General features: G+C 40.9%; 1 protein-coding gene across 1 annotated transcript in view; it reads left to right on the forward strand.

Annotated features, from left to right (window-relative positions):
* Positions 1 to 6,336: 6,336 nt before the first annotated feature.
* CDS1 (CDP-diacylglycerol synthase 1) overlaps positions 6,337 to 24,327 on the forward strand; it is a 65,296-nt gene continuing 47,305 nt past the window's right edge. Inside the window, exon 1 of the mRNA XM_031433224.2 lies at positions 6,337 to 7,385. Within this exon, the coding sequence (XP_031289084.1) occupies positions 7,269 to 7,385 (117 nt within the window). The 5' untranslated portion in view covers positions 6,337 to 7,268. The remainder of the gene's footprint in view (positions 7,386 to 24,327) is intronic.

Genomic DNA, 24,327 nt, shown 5'->3' on the forward strand with positions numbered 1-24,327 from the left:
TTAATTTTGTGTCAGCGTGACTGGGCTAAGGAATGCCCAGAGAGCTGATAAAACACTATGTCTCAGAGTGTCTGTGAGGGTGTTTCCAGAAGAGATTAGCATTTGAATCTGTAGACTGAGTGAAGAAGATGGCCCTGACCAGTGTGGGTGGGCATCACCCAACTCTTTGAGGGCCTAACCAGACACAGTGGTGGAGGATGAGTGCATTTGCTGTCTTGCTTGAGCTCAGACATCCATCTTCTCCTGCCCTTGGACATCTATGCTCCCGGTTCTTGGGCCTTCAGACAAAGATGAGGGTTTATACCATTGACTCCCCTGGTTCTCAGGTCTTTGGGTTTGAACTGGAACTACATTACTCAGCTTCCCTTGGCTTCCAGCATGCAGACAGCAGATAGACAGAAGGACGTCTCAACCTCCATGATCACATGAGCCAATCCTTTATAACAAATCTCTTTCTAGAGACTTATAGCTGATTGGCTCTGTTACTCTGGAGAACTTTGACAAACACATCTACTAGTGAATGGTTTAGCTTTCTGTATTTATTTTTTAGTAATCATATTCATTTCTAAGCCCTCTTTTTATTCTGTTTTCCTATTGCATAACATTCTGTTCTTGTTTTAAAATTCTCTTCTGGCTTCTAAACTACTTTGCCAGGGAGTAATTTTTGTTGCTTAAATATGTATATTTTTGTTTTGTGGCACACTTTCTTTAGATGTCTGCTGCCTGTTTTCCCTTCATATTAAAAAAACAAGGTGAAAATATCTGAGTGTGGTACTGCCTGTGGGAAGGGTTGGTCAATGAGGGGAGTTTGGTTTAGAAAACTGGATGAGTTGCAGGCAGTGGAGAACTTTTTCCCTCTTCCATTATCATAGAGAAAAAAAAGTCTTTGATATTTGCAAAGCATTCTATACATGTGGGAGAGAAGGAGGCATGATGGGATGAAGTCAATTCTTCGATACACTGGCTTCCAATAAATCTCCATTTTTAGCTCATCTTATTCCCCATCCTGATATCTAACATACTAGAAAACAAAATGCTCCAAGGCATGTTATTAAATAGAAAAATACGTTACACAGTATTACGTAGCATGTATACATGTGCACATATACTTAGATACGTGTATAAAGCCATAGAGAAAAGTCTGGAAGAAAGTCCAGCAAACAGTTAACAGTGATTATTTCTAGGAAAAGTAGTACATTTCCAGAAAGAGAGAAAGAAGACTTTTTATTCTAGATAATACTGTATTGTTTAACTTTTTAACTTTGAGTGTGTATTCATGTATTATTTGTGATTAAGTGTGTGTGTGTGTGTATACATATGTAATAAAAAACAAATCCACATATGGGAATTTCAGTTGGTTTTTATCTCTGAATCCCATACAGTGTCTAGCACAGTGTTCTGACATTGTAGGTATGTAATAAATATTTGTTACATAAACAAATGAATATCTATCAAAAATAGACATGCATTATTACTGCCGCTAAAATGTAATTTCCAAAATTCATGACTCATGAGTCTCATGCAAGTAAAAAATGAACTCATGTCAAAGATTTTATTTAATGCAATAGTTAATGAAGGAGTCAGAAAGACATTAAACTTAGTTCAAAAGGGATTTTGACTTAAAATGATTTATATTCTGTATCACAAAAACTTACTTACATTGCCATGTACCAGAACCATGTGCATGGCCATCAGTTTTCCACAAATTAACTCTCATCCTAGTAGAATTGTAAAATAGCCTAATTGATCAAAGACATTTGTTATAGACAATGTTTGTGTCCCGTCTGCCAAATTCATATGTTGAAAGCATACCCTGCAATGTGATGGTATTAGGAGCTCGGGCCTTTGGGAGATAATTAGGACCAGATGAGGTCATGAAGGTGGAGTCTTCATGAATGGGATTTGTGACTGTCTAAGAGTCATGGGAGAGCTGGTTTCCTCTCTCTGTTCACTAAGGATACAATAAGTCAACAGTCTACAAGCTGAAAGAGGGCCCTCACAAGAACTTGCCTTGCTGGTGCTTTGATCTTGGCCATCCAGCCTCCAGAACTGTAAGAAATAAATTTCTGTTGTTTATAAGTCCCCCAGTCTATGTGTGGTATTTTTGTCATGGCAGCCTGAGCTGACTGAGACAACAAAGGTGCGTCCCTCTTTAGCATCAGATAATCCCTAGTGGGGCTGCTAGCAATGTCTAATGCCTATTGCCAAGACAACCAGGAACTCTTTTGCTCATTTCTAAAACTTTGTCAATTTTCCCTGACACTGCTATATTAAAATCATCTGTTTTCTTGGTGTTTTGAAACACTTACGAATCTCTTTTCTAATACATGTCAATGATTGCACAGTTTTGAGTAATTTCTTTAATCCACATCTACATAGATACTATTCACGCATTCTCTTGACAAGATTGTCTAAATGTGCTTTGCCAGTAAGGTAATTGAAAGTTTTGCCTTATAGATATCTCAGTGTTCTTGTATAAAATGTTTTCATTGCACCACTCACTCCGCTTCAAATATACTGGAAATAACTTGGCAGAACCCAGTTAATAAGTAATTTTGGCATTTGTTCCCTAAACGCAACAGTACAGTATTTACAGTCTGAGTGGTATGTTGCTGAAGCCAGATTTCTTTACTAAAACAAAAACACACACTGCAGTATTAGGTCCTTCTTAAGCACATTAGGTTAATAACCACTCTGGTCCACTGAAGGATACTCTAATAGATTTCCTGTTCTAGGCTCTTTCCAACTGCCTGGAGGGCCCAGTGAAGGCCGTGCTCCCTTCCCACTCCCATGCATCAATCCATGACAGTTAAATGCAGAAAAATACATCAGATGCTAAGTGATCAAAGCACGAATTGTTGTTGTTAAGACGATGGATGAGACAGATTTAAATCTCCATGATAATGTAGGATATTGGTATTAATTTGGGGAGCAAATCAAATCTCTTAAAATGTGGTAAAACAATTTTTTTTTTGTAAATCAAACTGAGAAAAGAGGAGCAGCAGACAATGGGTATTACTAGAAATACATCTAATTTTAAGTCTTTTGTAATGTGCAGAAATAAAATAGATTCACTAAGGAAATAATCCTTTAAACATGCTTGCTTTTCCAAAGCAAAAATTAAGCTTTATATAGTCTAGCAAAAGGTGTCATTTGCTTTTGTTTCTTGCCATGAGAATACAAAGACATGGAAAATTGTTTTAGATTTTTAAAGCCTTAATCATACATAGTTATATATTTAATATGCACCTTTTACTAGAAAAAAAATACATATAATTGGGACCAGCTGGAAAAATCAAAGATATGTGATCTTCCAGACCAACAACTGTCAGTCTTTAAAGTGCTGAACTTCATTGACTCAATTAAACCATCATTTTAAAAAAATGCACCATTATTTAATGTACTGCTAAGAAAAAGAAAATGGTCAATTAAAATATGAAACAATGTTTTCTTATTACGTCAAATGTAAGACATACTATGATTTCCGAGAGTTTAAAATGTAAATTGAAAGGATGTCTTAGAAGAGAAGAAATATGGTATTTGTTATGTCTTCCGACAGAGACACACCATACAGCTTTTCTTTCTCTGATCAGTGTAAGGCTTTTTTTCCATGAGATCTTACGGCTCTTATTGCATCTTATAAGGAAATGATTTCTATTGTAAAAGTATAAGTAAACAAGGGTTTGTAAAGCAAAACATAAGTGGGAAAGGGTGAGCTGTGATAACGTGACACCCGGGGGCTGGCGCCCCCACGGTAATGGTGTGTCTCAGTGGGTGTAGCAACGTTGGCCCTAGTTGGCTGGTTTGGGTATGACTTTGACTATGGTCCTTGCTGCTGCTTGGCATCCTTTGTTTCTACTGGTTTTCTATGCTGGGTCCTTCAGCTTTCTAAAGACTTCTGTGAGCTTCTCGTTACCCTTTCGATAAATTGCTTGTATGCCTAAGTCAGCCAGATTTGCATCTAAGAACCTTGACTGATGCTTTTAGATTTTGGAACTTCACTGAACAGAGGTAATTGATATAATTTGAAGCAAATCAGTGACTTTCCACTTCTAAGGACAGTTGCCAATTTCTTCCACTTTTCTAAATGACCACCTCCAAAAAGATATAAATCCAATTCAACATTAAAAAAATAGTTGAGCCATGCAGTATCTAGAGCACATATATACCCATTCTTTTAGAAAATAATTCTATAAACTTATAGAAGGAATATTCTGCCTATTCTACAAAGGCATTAAATCAGCAAAATATAATTACTGTGATTCAGTGGAGAAGCTAGAAATGGAAGGAATTCTGTAGTCATACATATGCAAGATACGTGGTAGTAAGTGATTGCAGTTAATAATAGGAAATGCCAATTTCATTAATCTTAGTACTGCTGAAGGATAAAGCAAAAATTAATTAATTTGATAGTCTGATGATTTCTTTGCACTTATTTGCAAAGGTGCCCTACCCCATTTCATAATTTCTACTCACCTTACCAAAGCAATATCAGCAGATCCCTTTTTCTTCAAAGTCTTCTAAGGTGTTTCAGCTTTAGTGAGTTTAGAAATGGAGTGCTGCTCTCCCTGAGAAATGCAGCTTTTAATGATATAAATGCTGATGATGGGGAACACTTGTATAGTGCTTTGCTAGAACCAGACACTGTTCTAAGTACTTTCATAAGAATTCTGGGAGGAAAATATTATCACCCTTATACATGAGGACACTGAGGCACAGAGATTAAGTTACATGACTGATGGCATGGGCCAGTAGAGGGCAGAGCTGGGACTTCCACATGGGCGGGTTGGCTGATGAATTCCTATGCTTAATTGTTACAAGTTGCCCCTTCTTACAAGTTCCTTGTTTCTGCTGCTACCTACTTGCAGTACCTAGTGGACCTGGCAGAATTTAAAGTACAAAAACGTAGCTTTCAATCCCAGATTTCCTCTGCAAACTTGGGTAGTTTACATACCGAACCTCAGATTTTTTTTTTCCTTGTAAAATGGAAATAATAATATTTGTTCTGCCTACTTCAGAGGTTGTTGAGTAGAATAAATAAAATAATGTATATGAAAGTGCTTTGTAAAGTGTTACATAAAGAGTTATTACTTAAACTCTGATTGGGCATATTGGATAGGACATAGCTTCAGCTGTACGTGATGAAATGTTCCATAAAGTTAATGGGGTCAAGGCTAGAAGACAGAACTTTGGCTTGAACCCAGGGTTGCCCATATAAAACCGTGCTTCTAATTACACTCCTGTACGCGCTCCTCTGATATTTAGTCAGATGTGCTTGATGGCACACCATTATTTTCCCAGGCAGGTTCATTAATAATAAGAGTGTAAACATAAATTGTCCTTCAGTAACTTACCACAAGATGCTCCTCTGGTTGGCCTAAATCAAAAATTCCGATCTCTGACTTACAGACTGAACTGACAGAGGGCAACAGAGAAAGAGAGGGCAAGCGACAACAGCCATAATGTGGTTGTCCAAGCAACCAGAAACACAATCAGGCAGCCCTTCATTTCTGGTTCTCCAAAGAAATGAAGAACAATTGATTAAACTAGTCACCCCATGGTCTTCTGTTCCTTAAGGAAGACCACACCATCACTGTCACTCAAAGAACTTATTTTCATATATTTTGTCATTTTGTTACTCTTCCGATAAGACTGATCAATTTTTCTCTCCATCCCTTTGAAAATATGGCGACCCAAATTGAATCCAGAGCTTTAAAGATTTGTCTGATGAAGTAAAATGATGTCTTTGTGTTTTGCCTTTCAATGCGTCCTACTTTGACTTTTTGGTTTTGCTTGTGTGTTATTAAATTTTCAGAACAACGTTACTTATTTTCAGCGTGCCAGTAATGACCTTGAGAATTTTATATTGTTGATTTATTTCTATAAGGGTGCTTTTCTGAACGTTGTCCTGTTTGTATGACAGCCTGTCGCATTTTCCCATTTGTCAGCTTGTCAGTAAATGACCAGGTGGCACATATGTGTCAGGAAAACTAATCACCTTCTAACAGGATTTGGAACGGAATTAATGCAGATCGTGCGCCCTTCTTGTTCCAGCTTTAGCAGCCTGAGGTCCATGACTGCTCAGAGATTAGCTGGTTGGCAGCTGCACTGCATGGCACCTCAGACCCTCGGCAGTGAATCTGGAGAGATTCAATACTGGAGTTCCTGGAAGACAGAGTTTGGGTATGTGATTGAAACTGGCTAGCCCATCCCAGGATGCCCAGTGAGACAAACGCATCCCCTACTTTGAAGGTAATGACACTGGGCCAGAAGGCCACGGAGTCATCGAGTTCATCCTGCCAGACAAGTTTCTGCTTCTGTAGGCTTCTGAACCTCAGACACGACCCGATGTGTCAAGCTGATGCGGCCAGGGAAGCCATTTGAAGGGGTAATGCTGAGTGCTGTCAATATTTACCAGGTGTCTGGTTCTTCCAGCCCTCCCAGTTGCTCGGTGACGAGTCCACACGTTCTCACTCCTCATTTCCAAGCTCGTTGCTCGTCTCTTCTTCACGTCCCTGCTCCTCCCCTTTGCTCCAGCCCTCACCGCTCCCACCTTTTCTCAAAGCCGCCACCTGTGTGCTCGCGGAGACCTGGGTGGAGCCTTGGGTCCGGGCCCATGACGTCACCCCTCTACGATGGAGGCGGGGCTGTGGGAACCGCAGTGCAGCGCAGAGGGGCGGGGCGGGGCGGGGCCTGCGGCGCGTGACCTGGCTGCGGGAGGCAGGAACAGGGAGAAAGGTGTAGGGGGGCCGGGAGCGGCCGACTCCGGAGTCCGGGGGGCGGGGCGGGGCGGGGCGGGGAGTGGCAGGGCCCAGGCGGCTGGCGCCCCGCAAAGCGCTGAAGCAGGTCACGCTTCTTCCTTCCTTCCCCGTCCTTTCTTCTCCTCCCACCTGGGCCTCTGCGTGGGGACGCGCACCTGGCAACCGGCAACCGGGCTCTGCCGCGCCCCCGCCTTCTCCGCTCCGGCCGGGCGCCCCGAGCCTGCCCTGCACCCCGAGCCGGCCCCTGGCGCCCGCCCCTCGCCCCTCTGCTGGCGCCGCGCTCGCTGGAGGCGGCCTCGAGCGCTTGCTCGTTGATGCCGTTTTGGGGGTGACCCGCGCGGCGGCGGCTCCTCCACGGTGGGGGCGTGTTAGTGGCCACAGCTTTGCCGGACGTCGAGTGTGCGGCTGCGGGGTGGCGGGGAGGCCAGCCGGCGAGACCTTGCGCGCAGCTCGGGTTTCGGGACGCTGGAGGAGACCGCCTCGGCCGCGCGGGAGCGGGAGCGGGAGATGTGGGAGCTCAGGCACCGGGGAGGCTGCCCCGGCCCCGGGGGAGCGGTGGCGCCGCCACCCTGCGAGGGAGAGGCGGCCGGCGGCGACCACGAAACCGAGAGCACCAGTGACAAAGTAAGTAGAGCCGCGAGAAACGCACACCCGGGACACCTGGGCTGGGACACCTGGGAGCGAGGGTGGGGCTCCACGGGAATGTCAGGTGAAGCTGACGGCTGCGCCGCCTTCCCGGCCTGGCTTAATTTCTTTCTTACTCAAGTGGGACTCCAGCGAAGGTACGTTTCCCAGGATGACTGCGACTGCTGCCAGGATAGCTGGATGATTCAACTTGACTCCAATATAGTTTCTGCCCGTTCCAGTCCCCTCCCCGGGGTCTGGGGCCGACGCTAGCATTGGGATGGAACCTGCCATCCTGGGAGTTGCTGTTTTCTAGTAGCTCCCACCTCGCACCTCTTTTCGGTAGAGGGACAAAGTTAGTAAGGGCTAAACTTAAGACATGCACCTTCGGTTCTAGCATGTCATTGGATCCTGACGCCGGAGGCTCGGCTTCTGCGCTCCTCCATCAGCACTTTCGTTTCCTCTGTCCTTTTTCAGTGTAAGAGGTTTTGGAGGTTTGAGCGTCTCATGCAAGTGGCTCAGTTGTAATCCTCCAGCTTCTTTTGATTCCACGGCAGGGGATTTCATTTGACCTGACACCTTAATTCATGAGGACTTTTTAAACTCCCACTTCTTGCTTCACATTCAAGAATAGGTAGATGTAATGCCATTCTTTTTAAAGATATTCAAGAGTCAAAGTTCAGCTTATTCGGTAATACAGTAGTGCGAGTGGGAATTTTTAGGGGGAACAAACGCAGTTTTATGACGTTTTAGACTGAATGGTGTAGGAAACTGGGCCAGACCGTAGATTATTGTATAAAATCTTCTGTTTATAAAATTTTACTTCATTTTAAAAGCTACGAGCACTTAGGCTGTGCCTAGAAGCATTCTTTTTTGGAAGCAGGTATTGCAGTTTGAATTACAGAAGTGGAGTAGGTAGCCCACGGTCAAGTCAGTGGCCTTTTGGAACTAGAACCTGTTTCCTGGTTCCCTTTCTTCTGATTTGTACTGTTCCTGAGACTCACTTGCAGTTCTGACTTGGGGAGGGTTCCACCTGGACCTTGATGCTGGTGAGCTTGAGGTGACCCAAGTTATAAAGCCCTGGTAGAAACATATCATGCAACATCATGAAATAATTTAACAGTGATTTTAGGAATGAACCTTCAGAATCTATGGGAAGACAGATCCTTTTTTTCTTTTTCCTATCCTTGATAGGCAGGTGGAATAAAATGAGTCTGCGATAGAACACATGTGTCAAGGAATTACACAAAGTGTAAGTTTCCAGCTCCTGAAGGTTGATGTTACAAAGCTGGAAACAGTGGGCTGAGAATAGTTTTTGTGAAAATTGCCTTGGAAACTAGACCGAAAATAGAATTAATTAGGTTGGAATTTGTTTTGTTTTAACACTGGTATAGTTTAGAATCGAGGAAATACCAGCTTGTCCATGTTCACTTCCTTAACTGGGAGAAGGTAACACACTTTTAATAAGAAAAAAACATGTTCGAGGAAGCTATCCATAAAATGAGTTTTGAATTAATTAGTTTCTTAACACCCTAATATATTTAAAATGGAAATTACTTCTCTGGTTTGATTGGATTCATTAGAACTGTTGTCTCAAGCTATCTGTGACTTGGTTACCTCACTGCTGTATATTTATGTATTTATTTATAAATGCTGCTGCATTGTTGGTTTTCATTAATACATACCCAGCTGACAGTAGATCTGTTCTGTTAAGATTTCTCAGACAAGGATGAGCATTTTTCAAACCATGTGTAAAATATTGCTTGCTTTTAGAGTTTATCCCAAGGAACTTTTGACTTGGCAAGCTTTGAGTCACTGAACTCTATCCTCTGTCTGTCCTTTCTTATCAGGGTGTATATCTGAATGTACCTGTATTTCCAGGTCAAGGGCTGTTATAAAATCAGTTTGCACATAGGAGGCTGGTTAATATTTGGTGCATATAAACTCTTTAAGTGCCTTCTCCATTCAAGTTGCAATAAAGGCAAAACTCCTAGGAAACTGATGAAAGAAGCAGAAGAGATGTGTTATATTCTGCTTTTGTCGTGCCATCTTGTAGTCTTTTTACAATGGTATTATTAGCATGACCTTTGCATTGTTCAGGATGTGGAGACTTATTCTGAAAGAGGACTCTGCTCTAGAGCATTAGCAAGTGAAAACGTGCTTCTTACCCATAGGGGAGTGTTCCCAGTTGCTAAATGCTGGAGTAATACTTGAAAGATCCCAAGACCACCACCTCAAGGAACCCCCCCCCCCAGGGCATATATATGAGTTAGATTTATTACAGTTCTGAACAAGGCTAATCATTAGCATAGAGGGCATAGCTGGACACTACACAGAGATGACAGGGAAGGCTTTCAAAAGGAGATGAAGGTTGAGCTTGTAATTAAAAGATGCTTGGAGGCTCACCAGTTGGACATGTGCTAGGGAAGGGCATTTAGGCAAAGGATGTGTGGAACTGTTTCTTGAATCCGTGTTCTAGGCACAGGACACTAAAATTAGTTTGATAATCCTGGAGCATAAGCTGTGTGTGTTTGGAAGTTAGGGTTGGGAGTTTGAGAGTCTTGTGAGGGAGGTTGAGCTTTCTTCGATGGACTCCTGGAAGCTACTGGGAAGTTTTTGCAGAGACACTATCCTGTCACTCTAGCAGCAGTCTGTAGAAAGTGTTGGAAGGGGGAGAGACCTGCCACAAAGAAACCAGATAGGAGTATATTGCAAATGCTGTATATACGAAATGATGAGGATGGATAGTAAGTCTAGGGGAGCAAGGGAGTAGGAGTTGGGAGAGAGGATGCATATTTTAGATACTAGGGGTGGGACCTGGACAAGGGTGATCATGGGAGGGCTAATAGCCTGCTGGGAGACACATTTTGGTCTACAACATAAGAGACTTAGGAAAGAAGCAAAAAATGATTGGGCAATTTTGCAGGTTGGGAGTGAGACAGGTGAGTTGGGTTGGGCAGGTGTGGCATTCTCTAAAATAGAGAGGTGGTTCAAGCTGGTGATGGGAACTGAAAGGAGACTTGATTAGGATCGAGAGGGGAGAGAACTGAAGACAGAGCCTTGGGAGGCGCCCGTGTTCAGAGGGAAGGCATCAAGATAATGAGGTCCTGGGAGCTAAAGAAGGAAGACTGCTTAGAGGATATCATCACTAGTATTTAGGAATGAGGGTGAGGCAGCGAACAGAGTTTAGCAAAAGATCCTAGAAGCCAAGTGTCAGGCTGAGGAAAGTGAGACGTGAAATATTGGTAATTATTGTCAGAAGTGCCAGTGGAGGGGAGTACAGGATAGTAGCTAGAGAGGACTGCAGGGTCAAGAGAAAATCTCCTTTTTCAAAGGAGGGAAGATAGGTATTTAGATCAAGGAGTTAAGTGGGAGTGAAGATGCCCATGAGAGTATGAGGTTCCTAGAAAAGAGAAAACAGACATGGTGTGGAGATGACAGGTGACTGAGGTATTCAAGGAAAGGGAAGAAGGAATCGACGGTAGTTACAGAACCATTTTGAAAAGCAGAAGAGGGAAGATCAGAGTGTTGGATGCTTTCGGTTTTCTCAGTAAAGTAAGATCTCAGAACCGCAGAGCTTCGAGGGATTTTAGAAACAGTTTAGTTCAACCCAATTTATACATACAAAAGTAAGCTTACCCTGGAGTGTGTCTGTTTTTCAGCTCAAAATGACCTGGAGCAAGTGGCAGAGCTGGAACTAGAGCTCAGCTCTGACTGGGATACATTTGGGATGTCGTTTTAGGGAGCGTGATGCAAAAGGACCAAGAGGCAACTATTACCCAACTCAGTGAAGATTCAGTTGAACTAAAATAACACAAATTTGCTGTGAACCAAATTAGCATAGTTCTTAACTCAGTAGCAGTCATTGTCATAATAGAGGCTTGTAGAGTAATTTAGAGAAAACAGTTATCTTACATCTTTATTTGCTCCACAACTGTATTTGTTAGGAATATCCCCCATTTAGTAGTTGAGAATAAGAAAGCACCTGGAGTGATTTTGGCCTGGGACTGCCAGGTGAAGGATGCTGAAGGAATGAGTGAATCAAGGAGGCCAGGGCTGAACTGGCTGACCACAAATTCGGGTGGGCAGCGAACTGGGCTGAAGCCCAAAGAGGGTTATTGAAGCTCTGGACGGACTGAGAGAGACTGAGCAGTTGGAAGTGAAGCGGGGACCTGACTGACTGCACCAGGAGTGGGAGAGAAGGGGGTGCCCTTGAAATGTGTGGCCTGAAAGGGGAGCATAGGAGGACTAGTGTACCCTCAGATGAGGTCCCCATGTGCTCGTATGTGGGGCTGCTTCTTTGATACAGATTTTGGTTTGTTAAGTTGAGGGTGAAACAATCTGGAAGCCAATTAACTTTTGTCCTTCCTCATTTAAGACATGTTTCTTTCATCAATAGTCTAATATTTTTTAAACAAATTTTTAATTTTGGAAGTTGTGTTTCCATAAATTCTTCATTTTGGCACTCTTCCTTGTGAGTTGTCCTGGTGTCACCAGCAGGTATACTAAACATTTTCTCAATTTTTTCCATCTAAATATATTAATAAAATATGAATATTTAGATCTAGACTTCCAGAACACCATTTAGGCTAGTGCTCCCCAATTGTTGATTAATTGTTAGTCAATATTATCACCTAAATAAGTTTCCATGTTGCCATTTGCAGGGTGTTCATTTTATTTAGCAATAGCTTTTGAATGCTGGCTCCCCAGAAATCACCAACCAACCAAGTGATAAGACAAAGTGGAGGTTATGGCTTTCTGCGGTGAAGGAGAACACCACCTTGGCACAGACCTTTGGCGGTGTCTCGGAGGGGGAAAGGCAAGATTGGATTTTACTGAAAATTGAATGTTTGATTTAAGGCAGATCCTTCAACAGAGACTTGATTAGGATTGGGTAAGGATCCCAAGGTAACAGTTTGGGACTGGTGGCAATAGCCAGGCAAGGATTTTGACGCAAGAGTTTGAAGAGTCTTAAGAGGAAACTTGTTTATTGGTGCCTCCTGTTGATGAATTGACGTCTTTCAGAAGTTCTTGTGGTGAACAATTAACTCCAGAGCAAGTCTCTGAATAGTAAAGTTATGGTAATGAAGACAGTCGGATTCTGAAGCCATTTTCATGGCAGCAGTAAGATACTTGAGGGCGAGGGTGGGTGGTTTCTTTCTCACATCTTTAAAATATGGAAACAATGAAGGGAGGGAGAGAAAATGCTGAAATCAGGAGTATAACCTAATGTTCTTTCAAGTAAGAACTGTTTAGTGTCAAGATTTGTAAAAGGCCTCCTCCTCTCAGGCACAGAGCTCTGTGTCACTTGAGCGTTTCTTTTTGCTGCGTTGTAATTTTAGTGCTGAACTAGGTACAGGGATCGGTGTGAACTTCAAGGGACACATTGTGGAGAAGCTGACCCTGGTTGTCTGACTCACTTTTTAGGGGACCGGGTGTAAAAGGGGTGGAAGTTGTGATTGATTATTGTGACTGATTTAATGCATCATCCTTTGTTGCATTCTAGACTGCTGCTTACCTTCTTTAGAGGATTTTTTTTGGAGCCATCATCTTGAATGGACTGGAGTCCCCTGACCTTGTTCTTCCTGTCTTCTCAGTCTCCAGTATTGAGAAGAGTCTCGGTCCCTTCTCTACCACTGGCTCCTGTGCACTCTTTAGGAGTCACCATGAGCTATAAGTGACATACGCTAAATTGGCCCTGCTCACACTGTGCAGTTTGGTAAGCTTTGACGTATATATACACCCATGAATGCATCACTACAATAAAGATAATGAACACACCCGTCACCACTAAAGGTTTGCTCCTGCCCTTTTGTCGTTCCCTTTTTACCCCAAGATAACCACTGATTTCCTTTGTGGCACTAGACATAAGTGTGCATTTTCTAGAATTTTCTATAAATGGAATTCTGTAAATACATGTATGCATATATACATATGCATATGTATGTAGATATACATACTGTATGTACATTTTGTCTGCCTTATTTTTACTCGGCATAATTATTTTGACAGTCATCCATATTGTTGCATACATCATCATTTTTGTTGCTGAGTAGTATTCCATCATATGCATGTAGCCCAATTTGTCCTTTTTGACATTTGAGTTGTTTCCAGTTTGGAGCTATTACAGATAAAGCTGCCACAAACATTTGGGTATATACTTTCATTTCTTTTGGACAGATATCTAGGAATGGCATGACTGGGTCATAGGGTAGATGTACACTTAAGTTTTTAAGCAACTGCCAAACTGTTTTCCAAAGCGGTTGTACCATTTTACATGTCCACCAGCAGTGTGGGAGAGGTCCGGTTTCGACACATCTTCTCCGAGACTGCATATGCTCAGTTTTTAAATTTTGGCCATGATAGTACATGTGTCACAGTGTCTCCTTGTGGTTTGATTCACTTCCCTAGTAACTAATCATGTTGAACATTTCTTCATATGCTGATTTTCCATCTGTGTATTGCCTTTGATGAAATGTCTGTTCAAATATTTTGCCCAGGTATTTTAATAGACTTGATTGAATTTTGAGAGTTATTTATTCTGGATGCAAGACCTTTATTTGACATGTGATTGACAAATATCTTTTTCCAGTCTAGAGCTATTTTCTCACTCTTTTTACAGTATCTTTTGAAAAGCAGAAAAATTTTAATTTTCGTGTAGTTCTGTTTTGGTTTTTCTTATATGAATCATACTTTTGTGTCATATTTAAGAAATCTTTATCTAATCCTAGGCCCCCAAGATTTTATGGAATTTTTATAGTTTTATGTAAATGTCTGTGATCTGTTTTGAATTAATTTTTGTAAATGATGTGAATTTCTTTCTTTTCTTTGCATATGGATATCTAATTGTTCCAGCATCATGTATTGAGTTACCTTTCAACTTTGTTGTAATCAGTTGGCTATATGTGTGTGTACTTATTTCTGGACTTTCTTCTCTATTCCATTGATCATTTTTTCTTTTACGTCAGTATCAATCTTGATTACAACTTTATAATAACTTTTGATAACAGATAGTGTAAGTCTTTCAATTTTGTTTCTTTTTCCAGGTGGTTTTGGCTCTTCTAGGCCCTTTGCATTGTCATATAAATTTTGGAATCAGTCTGTACATTTACACACACACACACACACACACACACGCACACACACACACAGAGCCTGTTGAGATTATTGGGATTTCACTGAATCTCTAGGTCACTTTTGGGGGGGAATTATCATTTCAGTTTCCCTTCTGCATCCTAGCTACATTGCCTAAAGCTGTGTAAACTTGAGCACTTCACTTAACCTTTCTGAGCCTAAATTTTTTCACTTACAAAATGGAGGTGATTAGTGATTACTTACTTACCTCTAAGTTAATGTGAGGTATAAATGTATCAGTATTTGTAAAGTGCTTTTGCTTTTATTTTCTAAGTACATTTCACTGTAGGAATTTGATTTATAGGATAATAAAGAAACCTTAATTTTTCAATTTCCATTCATCAGTTACCAGAAGTATTTTTATTATTATTTTATATTTGGAAAAAAAGTAGCCCTTCATAGTCAGAAGCCTTCATTTTACATAAGTGCTACTGAGGTCCCAAGCAAGGTAACTTGGCCAAGATTACTCAGCTAGCAAAAACAGTTGAGAATTTCCTATTTTAATCTTAAACGTTAGCATGAATTGAGAGACTCAGTTCATTCAATATTTATGTAGTGCCTAATAAATGCCAGTCACTGTACAAGGTCTTCTGCCAGCCTCTTGGGATTCAAAAGTGAGGCCAATGGTATTTCATCTTCTTGCAAAGCTTAAGTACTACTAGAAAATACAGACAAGCAAGCCAATCATTTTAATTTAGGCTAACAGGTAAAAACTAGGAGAATTGTGGAAATACAGCTGGAGAGCAACTAACAAGGAGAAGGGAGTCAGGGAAGACCTTTCTAAAGGAAGTGAACCTGGAGGTGAGGTCAGAGTGAGCAGTAGCCAGATGTGAGGAGTGGGGAGAGGAGGATGGGAACTGGGGTGTGGGCGAGAGAGACAATGCACTGTTAATACTTTGAACATAGAACAAACATCTAGATGAAAGAGAGAGAATGGCACTGTGTGCAAATTGGAGGGTCGTCAAGAGGGGCTGGAAGAACAGGGCCCAATAATGAAAACGGTAAAAGCAGTGTTAAAGTAGTTTGGCTTTATCCCGGTGGTTGTAACACTGGAGAGTATTAAGATCAGATTTGCGGTTTAGAAAGGTTCTTTCTTATGTTGAAAATGAATTAGAGAGGGCAGGATAGAGGGCAAGGGATGTAAGGTACACGAGAGAGGGTGATACTCAGCGAGGGTAGTAGGAGAGGGTGAGGATGAAGATGGGGGAAAAGTGAGTGACAGGTCTGGTGCTGCCTGACTGAATGTGCTTTGGTTAAAGATGCAGGTGTTAAGTTGACAGCCAGGTTTCTGACCTGAGTTAACAGGCTTGGTGATGCTGTCTTCATCTGAGTAGGAAATCCAGAAGGGGCAGCAGGTTGGGTGTGGAAAAGAGAGAGGTCAGGTGGCTTATGTTGAATTTCAGGTGATTCTTGTAGAAAACCCACCTGGAGATGGCATGCTGGGAGCTAGGGATGCAGGTTTATGGGGAGTCATCAGTGTACAGAGGGATGGAGAGGGAAGCTGTGAGGGTGCATGAGGTCACCTGGTGGGTGCTAGGAGAACAAGGAGCTTAGGTGGAAGGTGGAGAATCATTGTCTTTAAATCCTGGGCTTGAGAAGAAGCTCCTAATTTGGTTTTCTAAAACACTTTAAGTACTTTCATTCAGCATGCACATGCCTCCTGGCTCTAATTATTACTACAGTATTAGTCCCATTTTTTTCTGTGATCACCAGTCACTCTTGTTTTCCTTATCACACCTGGTCTGGCATCTTTGTAAGAGGGTGCATACAGGAAACACAGAAACACAGGAGTGTCTGCTACTAATCCTAGCAGTGAAGTGACGTTGCTCCCAAATGCCACTGCTTAGGAATTGTCTTTTATTATTTAGTTATTAGAATAAAATGTAATAATTGAGTTGAATCTTAAGTTTTTCATTTTGTGTTTCTCGAAGGTACATGAAATAGAAATCAGAAGCTTAAATAATACAAATAAAAGCTGGACAGCTTTCTTGAAGGTGTGGTGGGGGGAGGGCTGTGGCACATCACCGTTGTTGGCCAGTGGACTTTGAGGTGACTTGCTGAACGCTTGAGTGTTTTGAGGAGCACAGTTTGAATTCTAGCCCAGTGCTTTTATTTTATAAGGAAAACAAAGGCTGAGTTTCTTTAAAGTTAAGTGATTTGCCTTTTGTCATACTGATAGTTAGAGGTCAGCCCTCATATCTGGGGGTTGCAAATCCATGGATTCAACCAATTGTGGATCAAAATATTTGAAAAGAAAAAACAAAATTCCAGAAAGTTCCAAAAAGCAAAACTTGAGTTTGCTGCATACTCACAACTGTTTACATTGTACTTATAAGTATTTACATTGTGTTAGGTTTTATAAGTAATCTATAGGTGATTTAAAGTGTATAATTTAAAGGGAGGATGTGTACAGGTTATGTACAAATACTATGCCTTCTCCAATTTTGGTATCTGAGGGTAATCCCCCTCCCCTGCCTGACAACTGTACTTGCAACTCCTGACTCCTAATCTGGTGCTCGTTCTACAACCTGGTAACGTGCCTTCTTGAGCCACTTCCATTAGTCACCATCTGGGTTATTGAAGGTTAAAAAAAAACGAGTAACAAGCAAAGACAAGAAAAGTGAAGTGTTGCATTGTTCTAGATGTCACAGACCTGCTGGCACAGTAGGCTCACTGCAGGCCCCCTGATGTTTCCAGGGGACGTCCTGTCTGGTGGTTTATTAGTCAACATCTCTCTTTGTTTAAGCCACTCTGGGGCCATCTAACCATGTCACAGTGGGAAGGTGTGATATGTCTGTTTCATTTGTCATTTTTGGTACAATGACACATTTAATTTTATAGCTTTTTAATAAGAAGGTTATAGTTAGTAAATGAAAGCTAATTATTGCTTTATGAAAACTGATAGTGCTCCCCCAAGGCTAACATTTTGTTTGGTAAGCCACTTAGGGAGGAATTGGATTCAGTCGTAAAAATAGTTTAAGACTTTGTTAACTTCACGGGTCCTTGGCATTATATTCAGTGCTTCCATTTTATGTGTAAAGAAACAGTTAAAAGAGGCGATGAAATTTGCCCAAACTTTGGTGCTAATAGGGGCTGAGTTTGGTTTGAGATTGCTAAACATCCTGAATTCCTACACACCTTCATTGCTGGGATCACCTCTGGCCCAACAGTCTGCTCCGTGTTCCTTCTGCTTGTTCACCTCCTGTGAATACTCTCTTTCCTCTGACCCAGCTCAGTCCCCCTGCCCAGTGTCCCCTTCTGTAAACCTCCGTCCCAGAGTGTTTGTCTGTGCAGCACTGTTTACTGAAGGTTGCTGGTGGGGCTGGGTGGAGGAGAGGGGGGGACGTAGTAGGCGTCGAGGTTGTTCATTACAGCAGAGTGAACAACTTCAAAACTAAGCATTAGGCAGCTCTTTTCTTACGATTCCTTGGCCACCCTGTCCCTTGAGGGTCTGCAGTGATCACCTTGGTCTAAAGGCCTCAGCATACACACTCAGCTCCTGCCCATGCACTCTGAGAAGTCAGTTTGGGTTTCAAATAACTTTATACAGTCATTCCAGCAGAGCAGATGCTTTTGATCGTAGTTTACCTGTAAGTAAAACAGCAATGGTGGTATCTATTTGATGTGCTTCATTAGGACTGTCGTCTTTAAAAAAATTTATTTCTGTACAATGTAGCCTTGTAGCTTATTTTATACATAGCATTTGGTACCTCTTAATCCCCTACCCTTCCCTTGCACATCTCCCCTTCCCTCTCCTCACTGGTAACTACTAGTTTGTTCTCTGTATCTCTGAGTTTGTTTCTTTTTTGTTATATTCTTTTTTTTTTTTAGATTTCCACATATAAATGATAACCTACGGTATTTGTCTTTCTCTGTCAGACTTATTTCACTAAGCATAATACCTCCCAGGTCCATTGATGTTCTTGTAAATGGCGGAATTTCATTCTTTTTTTTATGGCTGAGTAGTGTTTTATTGTGTGTGCTCGTGTGTGTGTGTGTGTGTGTGTATACACACATACCACATCTTCATTATCCATTCATCTATTGATGGACACTTAGGCTATGTAAGTAGTCCTGCAATGAACATAAAGGTCCATATGTCTTTTTGAATTAATATTTTTGTTTTCTTCTGGTAAATACCCGGAACTGGAATTGCTGGATCATATGGTAGTTCTATTTTAAAATTTTTGAGGAATCTCCATATAGTTTTCACAGTGGCTGTACCAGTTTACATTCACACCAACAATGTACAGCGTTCCCTTTTCTCCACATCCTTGTCAGCATCATCATTTGTGGTTTTTTTGACAGTAGCCATTCTGACAAGTGTGAAATGATGTATCATTGTAATTTTGATTTGCATTTCTTTGATGATGAGTGATGTCAAGCATCTTTTCTTGTGCCTGTTAGCCATCTGCATGGTCTGTTTGGGGAAAAAGTCTATTCAGGTCTTCTGCCCATTTTTAAAATCGGGTGGCTTGGTTTTTTGATATTGAGTTGTATGAGCTGTTTATATATTTTGGATATTAATCCTTTATCAGTCATATCATTTGCAAATATTTTATCCCATTGAGTAGGTTGTCTTTTTATTTTGTTGATGGTTTCCTTTGCTGTGCAAAGGATTTTAAGTTTAATTAGGACTCATTTGTTTATTTATACTTTTGCTTACTTTGCTTTAGGAGATGGATCCAAAAAAATATTGCTATAATTTATGTCAAAGAGTGTTCTGCCTGTGTTCTCTTCTAGGAGTTTTATGGTTTCCAGTCTTACATTCAAGTCTTTAAACCATTTTGAATTTATTTCTGTATATCATCTGAGAAAATTTTGCAATTTTTTTTTTTCCTGTAGCTGTTGTTTTCTGGTACCACTTATTGAAGAGTGTCTTTTCTCCATTGTATGTTCTTGCCTTCTTTGTTGTAGATAAATTGACCATAAGTGTGTGGGTTTATTTCTGGGCTCTCTATTCTGTTCCATTGGTCTTTGTGTCTGTTTTTATGCCACTACCATGCTGTTTCAATGACTGTAGCTTTGTAGTAGTCTGAAGTCAGGGAACGTGATACTTCCAGCTCTGTTTTTCTTTCTCAAGATTGTTTTAGCTATTTGGGATCTTTTGTGTTGCCATAAAAGTTTTAAAATTATTTGTCCTAGTTCTGTGGAAAATGCTGTTGGCATTTTGATAGGGATTGCACTGAATCTGTAGATTGTCCTGGGTATTATGGTCATATTAACAATACCAATTCTTCCAATCCATGAACACAGTGTAACTTTCCATCTCTCTGTGTTGTCTTCAGTTTGCTGCATCTGTGTCATCGTTTCCTGAGTACAGGTCTTTTCCCTCTTTAGGTAAGTTTATTCCTAGGTATTTTATTCTTTTTGATGTAATGCATAAATGGAATAGTTTCCTTAATTTCTCTTTCTGATAGTTTGTTGTTGGTGCGTAGAAATGCCACAGCTTTCTGTGTCCTAATTTTGTGTCCTGTAACCTTACTGTCACTGAGGAGCTCTGGCAGCCTTTAGTGGTGCCCTCGGGCTTTTCTATGTATAGTATCATGTCATCTACAAGCAGCGACAGTTTTACTACTTCTTCCCAATTTGGGTTCCTTTTATTTCTTTTTCTCGTCTGATTTCTGTGACTGGATTTCCAATACTGTGTTGAATAAAAGTGGCAAGAGTGGGCATCCTTGTCTTGCTCCTTATCTTAGAGGCAATGCTCTCAACTTTTAGTTGTTAACGATGATGTTAGCTGTGGGCTTACCATCTATGGCCTTTATTATGTTGAGGTATGTTCCCTCTATACCTACTTTGTGAAGAGTTTTTAACATAAATAGATATTGAATTTTGTCAAAACTTTTTTCTGCATCTTTTGAGACAATCATATGATTTTTATTATTGTTTGTTAATTTGGTGTATTACATTGATTAATTTGTGGATATTAAAAAATCTTTCCATCCCTGAGATAATTCCTACTTGATCATGGTGTATGATCCTTTTAATGTACTGTTGGATTTGGCTTGCTAATGTTTTGTTAAGGATTTCTGCATCCATGTTCATCAGTGATACTGGCCTGCAATTTTTTTTTTTGTGGTATCTTTGTCTGGTTTTGTTATCAGTGTGATGTTGGCCTCATAGAATGAGTTAGGAAGCATTTCCTCCTCTGCAATTTTTTGGAGTAGTTTGAGAAGAATAGGTGTTAAGTCTTCTCTAAATGTTGGGTAGAATTCACCTGTGAAACCATATAGTCTGGCTGTTTGTTGTAAGTTTTTTAAATTACTGATTCCATTTCATTACTGGTAATTGGACTATTCATATTTTGTATTGCTTCCTGATTTAGTCTTGGGAGATTGTATACTTCTAGGAATTTGTCCATTTTTTCTAGGTTGTCCATTTTATTGGCATATAGCTCTCCATAATAATCTCTTGTGATGCTTTGTATTTCTGTGTTATCAGTTGTAATGTCTCCTTTCTCATTTATTATTTTATTGACTTGGACCCTTTCCCTTTTTTCCCTATGATTCTGGCTAAAGGCTTATCAATTTTGTTTATCTTTTCAAAGAACCACTTCTTAGTTTCAGTGATCTTTTCTATTGTTTTTTTAAGTCTCTCTTACATTTATTTCTGCTCTCATCCTTATGATGTCTTGTCGTCTATTAACTTTGGGTTTTGTTCATTCTCCTTTCTCTGGTTGCTTTAGGTGTGAGGGTAGGTTGTTTATTTGAGATTTTTCTTGTTCCTGAGACAAGCTGGCATCGCTGCAAACTTCCTCTTAGAGCTGCTTTTGCTGTGTCTCATGGGCTTTGGATCACTGTGTTTTCACTTTCATTTGTCTCCAGATATTTCTCTTTATTTCTTCTTTGGCTCGTCAGTGACCCGTTGATTGCTCAGTAGCATGTTGCTTACCCTCAGTGTGTTTGTGTGTTTTTTGTAGTTTTTTTTCCTTGTAATTGATTTCTGGTCTCGTGTTGTGGTCGGAAAAAATCACTTGATATGGTTTCAGTTTTCTTAAATTTACTAAGGCTTGTTTTGTGGCCTGGCATGTGCAGCATGTGATCTGTCCTGGAGAATGTTCTTTGTGCACTTGAGTGTGTATTCTGCTGCTTTTGGGTGGAATGTTCTAAATAAATCTGTTAAGTGTATTTAGCCTAATGTGTCATTTAAGGCTAGTGTTTCCTTACTGATTTTCTGTCTGGATGATCTGTTCACTGATGTCTGTGGAGTGTTAAGGTCCCCTACTATTATTGTGTTACTGTTGATTTCTTTGTCTATGAATATTTGCTTTCTGTATTTAGATGCTCCTATGTTGAGTTCATATATATTTGCAATTGTATCTTCTTTTTGGATTGGATCGTTGATCATTATGTAACGTATGTCTTTGTTCCTCATTGCCGTCTTTATTTTAAAGTCGACTTTGTCTGGTATAAGTATCATTATCCCAGCTTTTTTTTTTTTTTTTTTTTTGCATTTGCATGAAATACCTTTTTCCATCTGCTCACGTTCAGTCTGTGTATGTCTCTAGATCTGAAGTGAGTCTCTTGTGAGCTGCATATTTATAGGTCTTGTTTTTTTATTCATTCAGCTGCTCTGTGTCTTTTGATTGGAGCATTTAGTCCATGTACATTTAAAGTATTTATTGATATGCATGTTCACGTAGCCATCTTGTTCATTGTTTCAGAGTTGTGTTGGTAAATCTTTTTTGCTCTTTTTTCTTCTTCTGTTCCCTTCCCTTGTGACTTGCTGGCTCCCTTTAGTGCTATGTTTGGGTTCCTTTCTCTTTTTTGTGTGTATCTAGTATAGATTTTTGGTTTGTGGTTACTATGAGTTTATACACAGCTATCTATATATATAAGTGATTGTTTTAAGTTGCTGATCTCTTAATTTCAACAACCTTAATTTAACAACCCTGCATTTGTACTTTCCTCCCCTCGTAGTTACTGCTTTACATCTTTTGTGTATCACTTGACTATTTATTGCAGAGAGAGATGATTCTACTACTTTTGTCTTTTAACCTTCCTACTGGCTTTGTAGGTGGTTTGTTTACTACCTCTACTGTATATTTGCCTTTACCAGTGAGCTCTTTCCTCTCATGGTTTTCATGTTTCTGGTTGTGGCCTTTCCTTTTTCCCTTAGAGAAGTCCCTTTAACATCTGTTGCATAGCTGGTTTGGTGGTGCTGAACTCTTGCTAGCGTTTTCTTGTCTGTGAAACTTTTGGCCTCTCCATTAAATCTAAATGAAAGCCTTTCCAGATAGAATATTCTTGGTTGTAGGTTTTCCCCTTTCGTCATTTTAAATATATCATACTACCTTCTGTCCTGAAGAGTTTCTGCTGAGAAATCAGCTGGTAGCCTTGTGGGAGTTTCCTTGTACAAAACTCACTGTTGCTTTTCCCTTGCTGCTTTTTAATATTCTCTATCTTTAATTTTTGTCACTTAAATTATAATGTATCTTGGTGTGGTCCTCTTTGGGTTGATCCTGTTTGGGACTCTGTGCTTTCTGGACCTGGATACCTGTTTCCTTTCCTAGGTTAGGGAAGTTTTCAGCTCTTGTGTCTTCCAATATATTCTCTGCCACTTTCTTTATTTCTTCTCCTTCTGGGACCCCTATAATTCCAATGTTAGTACACTAGATGTTGAAGTGAAGCTCTTTTAAACTGTCCTCACTTCTTTTTTTTTTTTTCTTTTTTTCTTTTTTCTGTTCACTTCAGTGATTCCCACCATTTTGTCTTCCAATTCACTGGTCCATTCCTCTGTATCACTGAATCTTCTAGTGCTTTTTTCATTTCAGTTATTGTATTCTTCATCTTTGTTAGGTGGTTCTTTACATTTTCCAACTCTTTGTTAGAAACTTCTAACTTCTCATTCTGTTCATCCTTGCTTCTCCAGAGTTCTTTGATCATCTTCATGATCATTATCCTGAACTCTTTCTTGCATAGATTGCCTATCTCCGCTTCACTTAGTTCTTCTGGGGTTTTATCTTGTTCCTTTGTTTGAAAGCTGTTCTCTATTGCCTCATTTTGCCTAATTTGCTGGTGGGCATGGCCTAAGCCCTTGGGGTTCTTGGTTCTGGGGCTAGTGCCTGCCCACTGATGGGTGGAGCTGGGTCTCAGGGTCTCTGGCTGCAGGGCCCGTGGATTCCAAGTCCAATGCCGAGGCATTGGTGTCTGGGGCTGGGTCCTTGGCCCTCTGGTGGAAAGGGCCATGTCCAGGGGTAGCTGTTGGCTCAGGGGTTCTTAGGCAGCCTACCTGCTGGTGGGTGGGAAGTGGGGTAGTGTCCCAAGACTAAGCCAGAGGGAGAATTCCAGATCGGTGCTTGCCACATCAGTGTCTCTGTGGTGGAACAAGCTCCCCAGCATGGGTGCTGTCAATGTCCATGACCCCGGGGTGAGGTCCAGTTGACTCCTGCCTCTGCTGGAGACCTGCCAACATTAGCAGGAAGATCTGACCCAGGCTCCTATCAAATTACTGCTTCTGTCCTGAGTCCCAGAGTTTGTGAGATTTTTCTGTGCACCCTTTAAGAGTGGAGTCTCTATTTCCCACAGCCCTCTGGGTCTCCCAAAAGTAAACCCTGCTGGCCTTCAAAGTCAAACATTCTAGAGGCTCATTTTCCCCATTTAGTGCTCCCCGGGCTGGTTTCCTGATATGAAGCTCAGACCCCTCATTCCTAGGAGACAACCTCTATGATTGTAATTATTCTCCTGTTTGTGGGTTACCCACCAGGAGGTATAGGTCTCGACTGTAGCACAACTCTGTCCCTCCCCCATCTTCTTGTGGTTTCTTCTTTGTATCTTTAGTTGTAGACAATCTTTTCTAGTAGATG

The sequence above is a fragment of the Camelus dromedarius genome, chromosome 1, assembly GCF_036321535.1.
Source record: "Camelus dromedarius isolate mCamDro1 chromosome 1, mCamDro1.pat, whole genome shotgun sequence".
In the NCBI taxonomy this organism is placed as follows: domain Eukaryota; kingdom Metazoa; phylum Chordata; class Mammalia; order Artiodactyla; family Camelidae; genus Camelus; species Camelus dromedarius.